The sequence below is a fragment of the Cheilinus undulatus genome, linkage group 19, assembly GCF_018320785.1.
Source record: "Cheilinus undulatus linkage group 19, ASM1832078v1, whole genome shotgun sequence".
Taxonomy (NCBI): Eukaryota; Metazoa; Chordata; class Actinopteri; order Labriformes; family Labridae; genus Cheilinus; species Cheilinus undulatus.
Window position 1 is genome coordinate 28,275,468 of NC_054883.1, and position 17,171 is coordinate 28,292,638.

The window sequence follows — 17,171 nt, forward strand, 5'->3', positions numbered from 1 at the left end:
TACTTATAATGTATCTGACAGAGGAGAAGAACAAAGATAAATCTTTATATGTTGTCAAATGTCCTCAGGAGCTGATAAACGTTTTGTTGTCACAGAGGGTATGAAGAAGAGTACCTAACTGGAAAATATGATGTTTCTAACTAAAATGAGTGTTTTCTTCTTATAGCTGAGTTCAAGTGGTATAACATTAAAACTCTGCGGATATTTATGGTACTTTTTGTAATCCCTGCCTGCACATTACTTATTTCTCAGACCTAATTCCCAAAATTTGTCACAGTTATTTCTCGCCCTCCTCTCAGACGCACTCGGAGAGACTCGGGGGCGCATTACAAAGCTGATGGGTGGACCCGAAGGAGAATTTCCAGCCCCGTGATTTGCTAATCGGGGGCTGGTTCCCTTGTCATTTCCCTGTAATCGTGGCTCCGGTTTGTGGAGCTTGCCCAGCCCTCCTGTCCGTGGACGCTCCAAGTGTACCGATTGCACTCTGCGCGCTTTGGTTAAAGCCCGACTACCTTCACTGTGAAGGCTGGGCACTGGGAAGGAGGACCGGGGGCCTCGGTGTGGCTGAGAGAAGAGGCTGACCTCCTCACTTATGGCTTTTCTGTAGGACGCTTTCATCATTACTGTGGATTGTGGACGGGACGTGAGTAAAATTCACCTGAAGTCGCCCTGAAGTTAAGAGTCACTGCGGGCGCTCGATCATGGAGATGCAAAGGTGGTCCACAAGGTGGAAAACGAAAAGGTGGCTTATGGATTCCTCTCTAACCGCATTCATCACTTTAATCCTGGTTCTGCAGGCTGCCAGTGTCAGAGCAGGTAAGACTGAGAGGGACGAACTTCATTAACGAACTTTTTCTCACCGAAAAGGGGGATGGAGCACGACCGTCTGGCTGTGAAAACTCGGTAACCGATGATGGAGATTGGAGAAATTACAGATTTTACCTGGAACAGAGGCGTCATGTTTGTTGAAGCCTCTGTAACGTGTTTATCCCTGTTTCACAAGCAAATAATTAACATAAAAGTGGATTTAACCCATATACCTTTATATTTGATGGCAATACAGATGCATCCAAACACGCTCCAGAACTATTGCGCTCATTACTGTAGTGAATTAAAACCCTTTTATCCAGGAAACTTAGACCTTACATGCTCTCAAGGGTGTAATTCATCGAGGTGCACATATATTGTTGGCCAAAAACACAGAATTCATTAACACAGTTTACCTCGAGCTACTTTTACGCATGAATGGGAAGCGTCCGCTCCGAAGATGAAACACCTCGTCTAATTAAATTCATCCTAAGCCGCTGGTATGTGCTTACAGAGAGATCAGCAAAACAGAGCAGCCTTCCCTGCTTCTTTTTTTTTTTTAAGATTCACTCTGGGTGAAAGAAAGAAAGTTCTTTGTTTGGCCCGTGGTCCGCTAGGTGGATGTGGACACGGTTAGCAGGGTGGATGGCACTGGACATTAGTCAAAACCTGAAATCTGATGAACATATCAGAACAGTTAAATTACACTCAAAAACACTGAACTGGCTCACTGAAATCTGGCCATGTATGTGTTGGTGGGCTGTTTGGATAATGAAACGCAGCACTGTTTGGTTTTCTGTAAAATTGATAAATGAATTGATTGGGTGCAGAAGGAGGAAGATAGATGCTTTACTGATGGTTTTGATTTACAGTTATGAAAGGATTTTTCTTAGGTGTCTTGCATCAGTGCGGTTATTACTGAGTCAGATTTTTAGTGAGGGGAAAAACTGCATGTGTCAGTGCAGGCTGCAGAGTCCTGGTGGGTCTGCAGGGGGCTGAGTGGGCAGGCAGGTTCACCCTATCTCCACTCTGCCCTGCTGGTCCACACTGAAGCCCAAACTCTGGCTTGTGTAACCCACTCCCTGGTGCCCAGTACTTCCCTTCAACTTTGCACCTAGATGTTTGGCTGCAGGACAAGGCTGAGCTGTGTGAGCGGTGGGAATGCTTCCCCTCTAAGTACTGAGCACTTATTTGATGATGGTCCTTGTTGCACTTCCCTATGATTTCAGTGCCTTCAAAGAGCAGGCCTACATACAGGCCTTGCCTGCAGCCATAATGGCCACAAGTCACAGGGTTCAGGATTACACAGGCCTCACACCTTGGCCTAAAGATGACTCTGCAGATAAAGATTTGACCTTCTTTATGACTGTGTTTAAGGATACAATGCTTTGATTTTTTTAAGAGGCTTTAAGTACCTTTTAACCCATGCTAAGTGAGGTTAATGCAAAAAATCACAAAAAGACAATGCAAGTTTTTTCAGCTTTATCTGTGCAGTACTCACTAATTAATGATGCATTTTTTATCCATTTATCATCTTTTAACATCATATAGTTCCTCCTTGGATTACAACCTCAGTGTTGAGAAGATTCTGGGTCTTTAGACAGAACTCCCTCATCTGCTCCTGCCTCTCTCTTTTTTTCTAAATCTGAAGTATTCCGCTGCAGGCTCTGTGTTCAGGGTCTCAGTCAGTCAGAGCTGTTTCTGCAGGGTGCCCTCTCCATCGAGCAGTGTACAGACACGTTTTCTCAGCCCCCAGGGCTCAGCCTCAGATGTGCATTCCAGCAGACAAAGCTAGCATTTTCACAGTCCTCTCCCTAATGTGCTCAACTGGAAACATCAGCTAATCAGCTCCTTGATGGACTTTTGTCCTGTGCAGCTGTCAGATTTTCATGGGAGTCGCTGTTCGATCATTTAGAAACAAACTTGTCCTCATCCACACAAAGCTACAAAGTGAAAATGTGCTTTACTTTCAGACTTGTACTCAGTTCTTGAGTTCTGATTTTTTTTTTCCATTTCATGGCCTGCTTTGATGTAGAAAATGTTTAGATGACTGTATTTTCTTATGCTGAATTACAGTAAAGGGGTTAATTGGAGGCAAAGCAGAGGGAGGAAGAACTTTGAAAAACTGGGTAGGTCTCAGTGAAGTTTCTCTGGTATGACAGCAGCATAAAGCTGTCTTGTTTTAGCCGGCAGCGTGGTGGAAGTTAAAGGAAGGAGAGGGAGTGAGGGTGGGGGGATATATGGAGAGAGACATTCTGGCTGAAGATATTATTAGAGTCTCAGGGAGCTGCAGGTGAAAAGGTCCTCCTCCGTTTACCAGCTGATTTCACCTTTCTATAAAGATGTGTGACCCAGCAGGGAGGGATTAATGATAACAGCTCAGCGCTTACATACGGAGTAATAAAGGATGAGCTGAGACACTCTGTTGGCTTCTGTCCAGTTATCTCTCTGAACACACTGTTTACGTCAGTATACACCTGTGAACATGACGGAGATGATATCAAATTAGGCGATCCTTGTCTTGTACTAGTTTCACACCCCTCCTCCTTTCCTCCATGCTTCTACCATTTACATAATGATATTCAGATGATCCAATAACAGAACATTAGAGGTGGACTTCCTTGATCTTGAAGGTTGGCTGTAGTTTATTCTCTCCTCCTCTAAAAAGAAGGTCCAGGCCTGCATGCCACCTGAGCTCTGCTGGTAGCTATGTGTCCTGTTTGCTCAGCCCCGAGGGCAAACTCACACCAGCTCATCACATGCACTCCTTTAAAACCTGTGCACACTCATTTGGCGGTCCTTAATGGATTGGCCAGTATTGACGTTTTCTCAGCACCTCTGTGTGAGGGTCGCAGCCTGGCCAAAGTGCCACATCTGGAACAGATGAGTCCTGGAGTTTGAACTGAAAGCAGCTCTGCAGGAACTCACAATGAGCTCCTCAGTTCACGCTCCAAAGTAAGTAGCTGGTTCATCCTCCCCAGATACAAAAAGACCAAGTTGTCCACAGTGAAGGCATTCCTACGGAGGAACAGTTTGCTGATTTTACTCCCAACTTCACCATTTTTTACTGGTGTTTTTTATATAATTTTGTTTATCTTTGTTCCCTCTCTGCCCTTGTTTAAAATGAGATTGAGTTTGATTTTGGTGGGTTGTCATAATGAACATTTACTTTAATGTCTTTTAACGAGTTCAGGTGGCTTTTAAGGGTTGATTTATGCAGCATGGCCCCATTCAGAGCTTTTTCTCCTTGGCTGCTTGCAGTTCAAAGTTTTTGAGGCAGAACATATCTCTGCCATGATCTTTACGTGTATCTGGCTTGTTGCAGGTGCTGAAAGATAAGAAGACCACATGTAGACGGGCCCTTGAAGATACTCTCCAAAGGATAACCTCCATCTGATTTGCCCTTTGTTTCCATGGAAATGCAATTTTTAAGTGGGACAGTCTCACAGAGTTAGGATGTTTGTTCGCAAACATAGGTGCAATCAGCTCACGCTGTCTGACCATCCTAAACCATCCGTGCTTTCAGCAGCTTTGTATACTGTATAAATGGATCCATGCTGTATCCCACAGGCTCTCTAAACAAAGAAATGAGCTCTAAATTTGCTTATCCTCTCTACAGCCTGAAAATAAACCAGATACTGAACAACAGCAGACATGTTTTGAAGGTCCATTTAAATTAAGGAACTGAGGAAGCCTTCTGAGTGCTTTGACCTCCTCATGCCAACCAAAACAGTAGCTTTGGAGGCGTCAGAAAGGCTTTGTGATGCTTTCAGACACCTTGGCATGCTTGTTTACCCAACAAAACAGATTAGTGTTATTACATTTAACAGTCTGCCATTGTACTGCTTGTTCAGTCGGATATTGATATGCTCAGTGTAGAGAAGTGAGTGCCTGGTTCCACTTCAACATATTGATTTAAGCTTGAGTATAGGCCTTCAGCCTTCAGTTTGCTACATGCCCTTTTAACTCAGGGTAAGATTGTGGTTGTCAGTGAAGAACATGAAAATTTCAATGATTATCAGTGAAATAGATGTATGTTCATTTCAATCTTTTGACATGTTGTTCACTGACAATCAAGCATTTTCAGAATGCTTTCATATTGCAAAATGCACTTGAGTCTACATCCAGGAAAACTGACAGGTTGTCAGGCAGAAAGGTGGTAAAGTGTCAATAATGTACAAAAAGCCCCTTCATAAATTTTCTTTTACTCCATTTTTCTGTGATAATAAGTATGCTTTGTCTGTTTTCTCAAGATCTCAACTTACCTAGCTTGTTATCTTTGGATTATAAAGGTGGTTTTCCCATGACAAGGTGTAATTACTCAAGATCCCTTGAAAACAACAAAAAAATTACGCATTATCACAGACAACAGTGTAAAATAAAATATGTGGATACCTTCTGTGATGATGTGTTTTTAAGGGTTTGTTTTGTCTTGTCTCTTCAGTCATACTTTCTTCCATCCAAGGTCCAAACTGTCACACTCTTCTTGGTTGGCTGATAAGTTGTTCGACTGACAATTGCAGAGAGAATGATAGAAAGAAAAAGAGAGAGTGCATGGGCAGCAGAAGGAGTGAACATGCTTGAAGGTGCAAGGTTATGCTCATATTGAAACAGTGCTGTGATTGTGCACAGTTTTTACCCCTGCTGTCTGTTTCATTCAGCAGATATGCATTTATTTAAATGCCTTTCTTTCAAGTCCCTTTATCTTGTCATTAAAATGTACTCTATAACTTTAGTTTCTGTTACAGACAGAGAGCAGAGGAGTCTCCTGGTATGTCAAAGCTTTAGCCTATACTCTGATCTGTGGACTTATTTTCAGTTCACCTTAAACAAACCTGGCTGCATGCTGTCTGGAGTTTATGTTCAGGTGTTACACAGTAGGATCACACTGGTAAAATTTGAGTTAATTGTTATTTCAGTACAACATAATGATGTTAAACAAAATTGATTATGGTGTTTTCAGCTTTTTATGCTGCTTTCTTAAGTTAATTTGGACTACAATCCAGGGTGCAATGACAACATTGTCAATACTGAGGTTGATCTGGAGAAAACATGCCAGGCTCCCCCCTCCTTAACCCACTGATAAGTTGGTTTGTGGATGTGGTTTTAGTCGAACAAGTTCATCTTTGGTTGACTACAAACTGTAGTACTTTTCATCATATACATTTAAGTGGTTGAAAATGTTAGGAAATTTGGGTTACGATTTCTCGTTAAGGATAGACCAGTGGTGATGGCTTCTAAAATACATGTAAATATGAGTCTGACTAAAATTACACTAAGTTGAATCTCTCAAAATCAAACAAACACAACAAGAAAATGCAGATTTAGATCAACTGAAATTACCTCTCAGCTGGACCCCAACTTGACTAGATATTCTGTGCATGCTCCACAGTTTCCACTCTGGGCTTTGACCCAGAAGTCAAATGCTGAGCAAAACTGAAGTTGGGGTGTAATCTACCTTTAGATATCACTGTAAACCAGATAACTTACATCATATTCTACTGGCCTTGCATCAGTGTGTTTTGAGAAGTTAAGAGCTGTATATTTGAACTGTTCGATCTGCAGCCAGTTCATCATTAGCAAGGTCAACTGGAAGAAAGTCCAATAGAAACTTGCTGGGGAAAATTGGCACCGTACCACAGAGCTGGTCAAATTCTGCTCTCCCTCTGCGTTCATACGCTGGGTAGAAGTCCAGCCTAATATCCCAACTGAGCTATAACCATAGCTCAACTTTACTGTACTCATAAGTCACTTTGGATAAAAGTGTCTGCCAAATGACACTGTCTGCTAAATGACATTGTACTTTAAAACATGCTGACCTTTTTATGTGTTGCTGAGCTGAGTTTGATTGCAAAAAACAAAAAGATGATGACATACTTAATGATGATCGTCACTAAAAACAGCACAAATAGCAAAAATAAGAAAAAACCTACTTCAGATGAAATCAAACACAGAACATTCTGAATGAATATCATTAGGATCACTGTTAGTTTGGTCCAGAAACACATCTTACAACTACAGCCTACTAACATAGGCGCCGCCAAAAAGAGTCATACTGACCAAACTCTAAATTGCCTGTTTTTGTCAGGATGTATTTTGCATTGATTTGACATTTTATTTGGCCTTTGATGATGAAATATCTACAGGTAGAAACAACCTAACCAATGAGGGCCAACATACTGCAGCACTCTGTTAGCCAGGCTGATGTTTTAGACTGAGAGGGTGTTTAGATAAAAAAGCATAATTGGGCACCATCAGGCCACACAGGCTCCTTTATGTAAAGTGCATCAGATTGAAGAGAGTGGAGATTCTGGTGACACTTATCGAGGTAAACCTACCCAGGTGTTACAGAAAGAGACCTCAGTTAGCACATTGTTCGTTTTGTTCTTTGGTGTCCTTGACAGAGACGCTTCCTGTCAGACGAGCCTGGAGAACTAGAGAGAGCATTCTTAGATACTGAAGCATGTTTGGAAGAGAATTTATCTTTGAGTTTTGCTGTAATTTTAAGAGTTCCCATGGAAAGGATATTCAGGAGTGTTCATATTGAAATTACTGCAATTTCTACATTGGCATACAGCACGACATGGACAAAGAAGTTGTTTTTAGGACTTCATGATACAGATTTTACATTTCTTGGAAAAGGTGCGAGTGTAGAGCTCATTCTGCCTCTGGTGGTGTGCACAAATTTTTTTTTTTTAATTAAATATTTTCTTGAATTTGTATGCCTGAAACAAGGAGCAACAGTCAGTACATACAGTATGTACACCTAATATTTGATAATTACTGGGCAAACTATGACTGAAGATCTGTTTTTTTTTTTAACTTTTGACCATTTCTAGAGATTGTGTAATTTTAAAACTCATTGTATGGGAATGCATTCTGATGTTTTGAGAAACTTAGTGTTCTTTACAGTGCTGGCTGATGTTAACACCTTTTATTTTCTGCAACAGTTGTGTCATCTCATGCTGAAACCCTAGAAAAATCAAATGGCACTCTTTCAGCAAGTACATGTTATGTGTTCAATCAATCTTATTGTGATTTTTTTTATCAGTACTGACAGATGGGTTTGTGCTGTTAGTCTTTCTAGTCCTGAAATGTCATGTGGCTCTTCTTACCTTAGTTTATTGTTTGGAACTTGATCAGGACACATGCATACATGTTTAAAAAGCCAGAAACCCACCTAGCATTCAAATGAAAAGTCTGATACAGTATGGGATAAAAGTTGTCATCTATAAGCTTCATAATGCTCAATGTGATGAACCAATTCTGACTAACTTGCTTTTTTCATAAACCAATACTGTCACCTAACTTCTGTTTTATCTACTCCTCCTCAATCAGCAGAACCAGTGGATGTCCTAAAAGTATTAGAATTTCAAAATTACCCCGAAGGAGTGACGGAAACATCAGGATTTTGCACACACCGAAGAGCGTCACAGCCAGACTCAGCATTCAGAGTCTCCAAGGAGGTCCAGATCAGTGCCCCCACCACGCAGCTATTCCCTGGTAAGATACTTTCTCTGATCTCTAAGCTGCTTTCAGCTGGCACTGTCACAACACTGAAATTGTAAACTTTGAATAAACTCTATCAATATTAGATTTGATAGTTTGGCAACAAAAAGCACCCTATATCATCAGCATTAAGTAATTTTCTAGTTTTACCTTATCACAAATGCAAAAAAAATCACACTTTCTCAATTGCATAAAGGTGAAAAGTGTTCAGGTACAGAAATTGCCATGTCTTTGTGCAATTTGGTAAGCAGTGGCTCTCAACTGGTTGAGTCACAGGGCCCACCCTCAACTCCTGAAGGAGAATTGCGACCCAAATTTTGAAGATCTTTTTGGTCAGTCAGAAGTATCTAATAAAAAAATAGTAGAGTTAGGGCGTAACACAGTCCAAAAGGTGCACCAAAACAATGAAACAAGACAAAACTTACATGTTTTATGGAGTCTCATAGACAATTTGGTGCAATTTTTTTCCCCTAGGCATACATCCACGACCCACTGAAAAGGTCTTTGCGACCCACAGTTGAGAACCACTGATGTAAAGCATTTATACTTAACAGTCTATAACTTAACTATTCAAAATAATGGGGACCTCATCATTTTCAAAAATGTGGTATACAAAAGTATCAAAGCATTGTAAATTTTGCCGCCCTTTCTTTAAACCTTAATGTAATATCTGGTGGTTTTGATTGGTTTTTGCCTTGTCCTCCCATCGCTGTGACTTGTCTGATTATTGCTGTTGAATCAGGACGCCCATAGTTGAGACAAAAACATGAATACTTGAATACAAAAATCTTTTTCTGTAGCTCTCAACAAGACCTGAGACATACTTCTGCTATATTTAGCTCTTAACAGATGGGCCCTTTCACTGACAACATCAAAGTGTTCTTCAAATTGTATGTATTTCTCCTACAGCATAAGGGGTACTTAAATAAAGACACTGATTTACATGTAGGTAAATTGCATGAAAGGAGTTTAAAGAAATTACTGCTGAAGTCTGGTATCAAACTGAATAGGCAGCCATCAAAATGTGCTAAGTGTAGTGTCTTCTTTCATACTTACTCTAACCCATCATCTGTCTATCCCACCCCTCTTGTTGCCACGCAGGAGGTGTTTTCCCCGAGGACTTCTCCATCCTGACCACAGTGCGCCCAAAGTCCGGCCTCCAGTCCTTCCTGCTGTCCATTTACAACCAGCAGGGAGTCCAGCAACTAGGTGTGGAGGTGGGACGCTCACCTGTTTTCCTGTATGAGGATCAGACCGGGAAGCCAGCACCGGAGGACTACCCTCTCTTCAGGAGTCTCAACCTCGCTGATGGAAAGTAAGTTACATCTTCAAAGTCCCTTTTACATAACATAACATCCTCAGACTCATGGTAAAGACTGACCAGGAGGGAAGTGTGTGTACGTTAATTTAGGTTCATGCTTAAAGATACAAAGTGGTGCAAAGGGGGTCAGCGGGCACTGCAGTTATCCATGGAGAAAGATTAAACCTGTTTGCACAGTTTAAACATGTGAACCTGATGCTTTTCACAACAGACAACAGACAATACCAAACAAGCATTTTAAGTTTTTTCTTTTTTGTGTCCTTTTGCAGACAGACCTTACTATACATGCATTTAATATCCTTATAAATCAGTATCATTATGTAGTTCTCACGGCATCCTTTCTGTCTGTTGATTCTAATTAAATCAAATTAAAAATCATTGTTTTGTTTATTTGGGGTTGGGGTTCGTAGTGCTGCAGTAAGACAGATTTCAGCCGTTTTATATTGTTAAATGGCCACTCTGTGTAAACAGAAGCAAGGCAAGAGCATCCATCAGAGAAATCCTGGTACTGATCCTAGCTAACAGGTCATCAAACAGAGACCTTGTTTGCCCCAAGAAGCTGGAAGCAGCAGGAAAGATGATTCATACGCAGTTCATGGATGAGGAGGGGAGATTAACCCAGCTGGGAGAGGGAACAGGAGATATGAACACAAACAGGAGGATGTTACATTTCCGATATTCCGGGATTGGGGCAATATTCCCAGCATGTGCTCAAAGAATGTGACTAAACACAAATGATCCTTCTGTGAAACCCATGAAAACTGTGAGGGGCAAAACATGAACGTATCAACTGATCTCAGCACAGTTTTTATAATTTTTTACAATTTGACCATTTGACTGCACAAAAGTTTTGAAATTAAAGTCATGAAAACATTGATTGTCCTGGGCAACCAAAGAGTAGGTTGTTCTTTATGTCTTTCTATAGGTTGAATGATTCCTTAGGCATTTTAATAATCCTAAAAACTGTTTTATCACCAAATAAACAAAGAACTGTAAAACTCTTATTTTCTGATTTCTACTTTCTCATTATGATAAAAGCAAGAAAACAACCCAGATCTTCCCAGAGTTGCTCCGCAGGTGCTCCTGACCGGATTATCTGTCTCATCAGGGGTCCGTGGGCACAGAGACAGGTCAGAGACAGGGAGACACTGGATTATTGGGGCACAGCAGGGACTGCTATGGGCAACCTGACCTCATCCATGAACTCACTGCCTCTGTTATTTTAGAGAAGGGGGTGTAAGAAGGGGAAAGGGGCAGTCCTAAACTTCCTCTGTACCTCCTTGGATGACCTCACCCAACCAGAAACCTTTTAGCATAAACCTGATTATCTGCTCCCAGGTTCAAATCCAGAGTACTCATACAGAGCTTCAGCTTAGCTGACATGAGCTCAAGTGTTGGGGGCAAGAGGGGAACAAGTAAACAGAGAGGATGCTGGGAAAAAAGGCATCAATCGATAGTGTTTTATATCGTCCCCTCTTGTTATTGAAGTTATCTTGCAGGACTTGTTTTTTCAGCTTTTCAAGGAAGTCATGACCCGAGCACAACATTTTTGTGATCCAAAATAAGATCTAGAGTCAGAGCAGTTATCAAGATAAAGGGGAGCTTGTTAAATCCCCATAAAATCCTGTGTCCGCAGCAAAGCCAGCCTTGTTAGCCTTGTTTTGCTAAGTTTGCAGTTTTTGACCCACTATGTCAGGAATAGTTGCATTTATTTGTTTAATAAGGACAATGCAGTTTAGTTCTGAATTTTGAACTTGTTTGGGTGTGAAATCAGTCTCAGTTAAAAAAAAAATATTTGTTAGTAATTATTCAAAACTTATACATATGATACATATTTTATAAGTGTGGATGGATTTAACATTCTGTCTCAAATTGGAATCAGCTCTTGGCCTTTGATGCATCCCAAAAAGTAATCATAGGAACAGATTTATAATGTGAAACTGCTGAATTAATCATTGATTTTGGTTTTGATTAACACATGTTTGAGTTTGAAGGGATGGGGGGTCTCTGAATTTGTTGGCTTGTAAAGAACTAACTTGTAAACGATTGATACATGAAAACAAGCTGGGTTTACAAAGCAGCTCAACTCCCAGTCCCTTTGGATGTCCTGTTGCCTTAAAATGTTCAGAAAATGCTTAACCTGTTTTTATTTAGTAATTACTGGTTAAATTCAACAGGTCGTTACTTTTGAGTGGAGTAGCCCTCTGCAGGTAGTCAAGAGACCTGATAAAAGGATCGTAGCAGCTCAGCTTGATGTCCCTCTTTATGTCGTACTTACTATAAGTGTTTCAATAGCTGATTGTTGATGTAAGACTGTATATCTCGTAATTTGTGCGATGATTTTGTTTTTTGAAGGTGCAACTCTTCAGCTGCCTATAAAAAATACTGTAACAGCTCAGTTTGAAGTCTTTCCTAATATTATTTTAGTCTAAACAGCTTGAAAAATATTGACTACTGAAAAACTAATTTATTAAGTTAAAGTCTGCGTAAAGTCCAAACTTTGTGTCTTAACACACTAATTATGTTGTAATAAGATTGCTGTAAACACGTGAAAACACTGAGATCTATGTGTGAATTGTGTGAATTTTACTTAAAAAGTTGTTCCCTTCTTTCCTGGCTTGGTTTTATTCTAGCAGGGTAAATATAGGAGCTCTAATCAGAAACTTTTTTTTAAATGAAAGGATTGTGTTTCTTGTGAGTGGGTGTGGCTTCAGCTCATTCAACAGACACGCCCACACCATCTTAAAGCAGATATGACTGCTTCGTTTTTCATGCTTTTTAAGCTTAATTTCATAAACTTAGAGATGTTTTTCATGACTCAAATTTGGCCTGGTCGTTCATAACACCTGTCAAATACAACTTTTTTAAAATCAGTTCACAGGGACTTTAACTGGTCCTAATAACAGATTTGTTTTTTTGTTTTTTTTTTTTGTTTTTGTTTTGTTTTTTTGAGTTTGGGACTTCTGCAGATAATCCACTTTGCTGCACCACCAGTGCTGTTTGCTTAAATATTTTAAATAGATGGTTATGGACAAAGAAGTGCCTTGTTAAGGTATCAATTATGCTATTTGTCAAATTTGTTTAAATTCTGTTTGTGCTTCTTCTTCTGCCCCTGCAGATATTTCAGCTGTAATTCTATCTGCCTAAAATGTCCAGAAAAAATGATTGTTGATGTGAATGTACTACTTTGAGAGGAACATTCCTTTAAGCTGAATATCAGGCTACTAGAAATGATATCAAAAGGTTTTTTACCAGTTTTGATTAGCTTTGTTTTAGAATAAAACAATGCAATATTAGATTTTTGTGAGGGACTCTTAATTACAGTTTCTGTTTTAGGCTGAAAGCATTATTAATTTCAGTCATCGTGTTGACTATCCATTTTTAATGTTATATAAAAAAATTTTGATTACACGTCTTCCCATTAATCTGCCCTGATTCCGTCTCTCGACCCAGTGACTCAGTGTGTGTACAGTCTGAAACCCCTTCACATGTATTCATTGTTACTAAAAGGTTCCCTCCAAGCTTGAAAAGAGCGACACAATGTTGATTCTGATGGAGTGTGAGGTGAAAGGGAGGATTTGTTACACTGAATACCGTCAGTTTTAACTCATTTAAGCTCTTTAAACAGGATTTTCTAAAGATTGTGTTTACACTTGCCTTTTGAAATACAATGTCACTTTTCCTCTCATCATAATTCACTTCAAAAGTTTGAGAAATGGTTTAAACCCATTGAAGTCGACATTTACCTTCAGCCATATAAGGTGACAGGTAATCCTTCCTGCTGCAGGGCTAAGCCACCAAGTGCTGCACGTTTCTTTTTCTCTAATCTCCATCGCCTGCTCAGGAATGTGTCTGTATGATTTAGAAGGGAATTAAACATATTTCTCCTCTTATTACAAGTTTTACATGTGAATGTAATCTCAGAAATATGCCTATATACCAGTAAATAAACACTTCTTATAGGGCTATCTTTAGCCACAGTGGTGCCAGGTCTCATCTTCCACCTCAGAACAATGTTTTGACTGTATGTCTCCTGCTCTGCCAAGGCAGGCCTTCCTGGATCCTGACACACACTTTCCACAATGTTCACCATGTCTGTCATGCCGAGTAACCCAGAAGGAGGATTAAGTTTGGAGTTTAATGAGTGTAATCCCGTGTTAAACAGGGCCAGAGTGTGGGGGCAAGAATGTGTTCCACTGCTGCCTGGTATGCAATAGCCCTTAAGTGCAGAGGCAAATGGTCCAAAGGCGAGGGACGTGTCGGACTCACGTGTGACCCCAGTTAACCCTTTACATTTAGGGGTGTTGTCAATCAAAAAATATCTTTGAAACCTTGAATTTCCTGCTGGTATTGTACTCATTCATATCAAAAGACAAGCATGCTAGTCTTCTATCTCTAGATGAATGTTACTGACTGTTGTTTACATGCTAAGAAAGTTTTAAAAGAATATAAATAAACAACTCAAACTGCCTACAATAATTTTGAATTCAGTAAACTTTCACACCACAAAGTCTTCATTGTTTTATGTTGATTATGTTACATCATGCTCTGATTGCAGCCTCCAGATGCCCTTTGTGCCCTACAGTAACTTAAGTCCCTCTCAGTGGTTTAACAACACACTCGTTGACCCTGACTCCTTGTTGTGTTTGTGTTTAACCAGGTGGCACCGTGTGGCCATCAGTGTGGAGAAAAAGACAGTCACCATCATCGTAGACTGCAAGAAGAAGATCACCAAACCTCTGCTTAGGAGTGACCACGCCTCCATTGACGCCAATGGCATCACCGTGTTCGGCACACGGCTCCTGGATGAGGAGGTGTTCCAGGTAACGATTTAGGATATACTCCACTGTGTTAACCTATGATTGAATGGCAATGGCATACATCATTGTTGCTCATGCTAGCAGTATAACATGCTGTCTGTCAACAATAGTGTTTATGTAGATGTATGATCTGAATGAGACAGTAAATCTCATTTCAAGACATCTAACTAGTAAAACTTGTTTTGGTTGCACTGGAAGATATGTTTACACATTCAAAGCAATTCAAGGCTTAGTGTTAGCTTTGTATATCTCCAGATTGGTTGGTTATCTGCACATTTTAGATGAATGTGGCTTATGTGAAGTGCAATGAGATATTTTTGACCAGAAAATAGGAATATACTTTGCTGGAGTTGAGTTTTTGCAGTATGGATTCACAAGATCTCTTGCAGGGCAACTTTTTACTCAACTTAAACAAGCTTTATGTTTGGATTATTACCCATCATGCTCCTAGTAAAAAGTGAAAAACCAGAAGTGGTGCACAAGCAGAAGTAGCTTTTGCACACAGCTGTCCTTATTTGTATTGTCTGCACTGATTCTGGTTATAACATTAGCTGGTTAGCGTTCCAAAGCAACAGGCAACTTGACCACTTCTTTCCTCCCTGCTGCAGACTTTCACCGTAGATAACTGGTTATCCTGTATATCCTGGAAAGCATGCCAGTAATGACATCATATTCAGGTCAAACACAGTAACAGGAACACCCCTAGAGTCCCCTCTATGTTTATTGTTTGCTGCCAAGAGAGTGTGACTTTAAAAGTCTTCATTTGTTGCATGGGCAAAGACTTAAAACTCCTGATTGTTTCCAACAAGTTTGATTTTATCCAAACATCATGATGCTAAAAAGTCTGACTCAAAACAGCTGGGGCTTCATTTTACGACAAGGCCTCAACTTTTATGTTTTCATTTCATTGAAATTATCGAAAAGCTGTTGGAGAAGTTGTTAGGCTCATGGCTGCCATAAGTGACGTACAGTTGTAGTATTTACTGTATCCAGATTTGAACTGTTGCCTGAAGCTCCTCCCTGTGGAGGTTTTCGTTTTAGTCCCATTGAAGCAGCTCTGAGCTCTTTGATGCTGAAATAAAGGAATGTGGAGAGGATAGAAACCAGGGCGGATCTGGAGGTCATCAAAGGTTTTTATTGTATGGGAAAGTTCACATAGATCTTAAATATGCCCATATGTTATGTTCTGTGATACTATTTGCCCTTACTTTGCTGTAAAACAGAGGAATATTGCACAGAAAAATGCATAGTAATACATGATTTTTTATTTAATGTCTTTCAAAATTGAATTTGGACCTGAGCAGTTTTTTGTGCAGTTTTGTTGTTTTTCTCCAAAAGAAATTGCTAGCTTTGGTAAAATGTTAAATGTATTAACAATTAAGAACTCTAACATTTTGGTTAAACTTTTCGGTAACTTGTTTTAAGTGCCATGACAGTGTGATAGCTTTAACAAAAATAACAGGCTGGACTAAAATGTTGTCCTGTGTTGACTTCTGATCTGGTGGTTTGAGTTGATTTAAAGTAAAGCGATCTTCCAACAAACCCCACACTTTTGTGTCACTAGGTTTTAGTATCCAGTGTTTAGGACTGCAGCATCTTCTGCCATTTAACAGAGACATTGTTTAGCATATGGCAATGGCAGGCTCTTTAAACAGAACTTGTGCTTGTTAGTGAAGCCCTAAATTTGCTGTTAATACCTCCTGACAAAGATTTTTTTAACCCTGCTCCTTGTGTGTGAAATTAAAGTAACACATGGTAGATTAATTCTTATTTTAATTCTTTTTTTCATTCTTTCATTCTTGGCAAATAGCAGTTGTTGTTGAGCATTTCTTTTACTGTCGTTCACAGTTTGTGCGATTACAAATTTCAACAACCTGATATTTTGAGCTTGTGGTAAGTGAGGGAAGTTTTTTGACTATCTTAAGTTGCAGTCAGTTGCTTAATGCAATACAGCAGTTAGAGAAGGGACTTTAGTACCATGTTTATTGTATAGCAGGCCTTCATTTGTACAGTAACTAACCTAAAGTACGCATAGACTGTACAAGAGCCACACAGAGTCACTGTGAGATCATCACACTGGTCTGTAGACTTCTGTGCTGTATCACAAGATTAGCCTTTTGGCTGTTGTCTTGGGTTTTTTTATGCATCAAGTGTCTTTTACTGTATGTAAATCCTGCTCAGATGCTTTTTTAAACTTTAACAAAGTCTCCTGCCACTATTAGCCGCTTTAGCTTCAGTTAATGGATGTTGCCTTCTTGCCAGAGTTTTCCACTGGCTCTTTGCTAAACGTAAACATGAGAAGTTAGCAGTTAGCATGGCACTGAACCAATGCCGTGTGGCAGAAAATGGGAATAAAGTTGGCTGTTGAGGGTTATACTCATTTACAGCGACTCAACTAGAGTGACTAGTTACCACTTTAAGCATACTATTAATAAAGGCAGGCAGAGCTAGCTGCTAGCTTTAGCCACACTCTACTAGGCAAACCAGCCTCACATCATACACACACTGACATATTGACCCTGTGATTTTGACTGCTTTCTGAGCTTTTTCTCCACTCCAGACTAGTCGTCAAATGCAATTTAAATGTGAGTTTAGCCAGATAGGGAAATTAAGGCCTGGGAACATCACTACAGTTAACATTAATACCACCTTGTTAGCAAGTAGGGATGTACTTGTTCAGTCCACTAAATGGTCATCGTCTTTGCAAGTTGGCA

General features: G+C 40.0%; 1 protein-coding gene across 1 annotated transcript in view; it reads left to right on the forward strand.

Annotated features, from left to right (window-relative positions):
- The first annotated feature begins 512 nt into the window (after positions 1-512).
- Positions 513-17,171, forward strand: part of col11a1a (collagen, type XI, alpha 1a) — a 137,767-nt gene continuing 121,108 nt past the window's right edge. The window contains exons 1-4 of the mRNA XM_041813670.1: positions 513-816; positions 8,146-8,310; positions 9,418-9,631; positions 14,298-14,460. Of these exons, the coding sequence (XP_041669604.1) occupies positions 702-816; positions 8,146-8,310; positions 9,418-9,631; positions 14,298-14,460 (657 nt within the window). The 5' untranslated portion in view covers positions 513-701. The remainder of the gene's footprint in view (positions 817-8,145; positions 8,311-9,417; positions 9,632-14,297; positions 14,461-17,171) is intronic.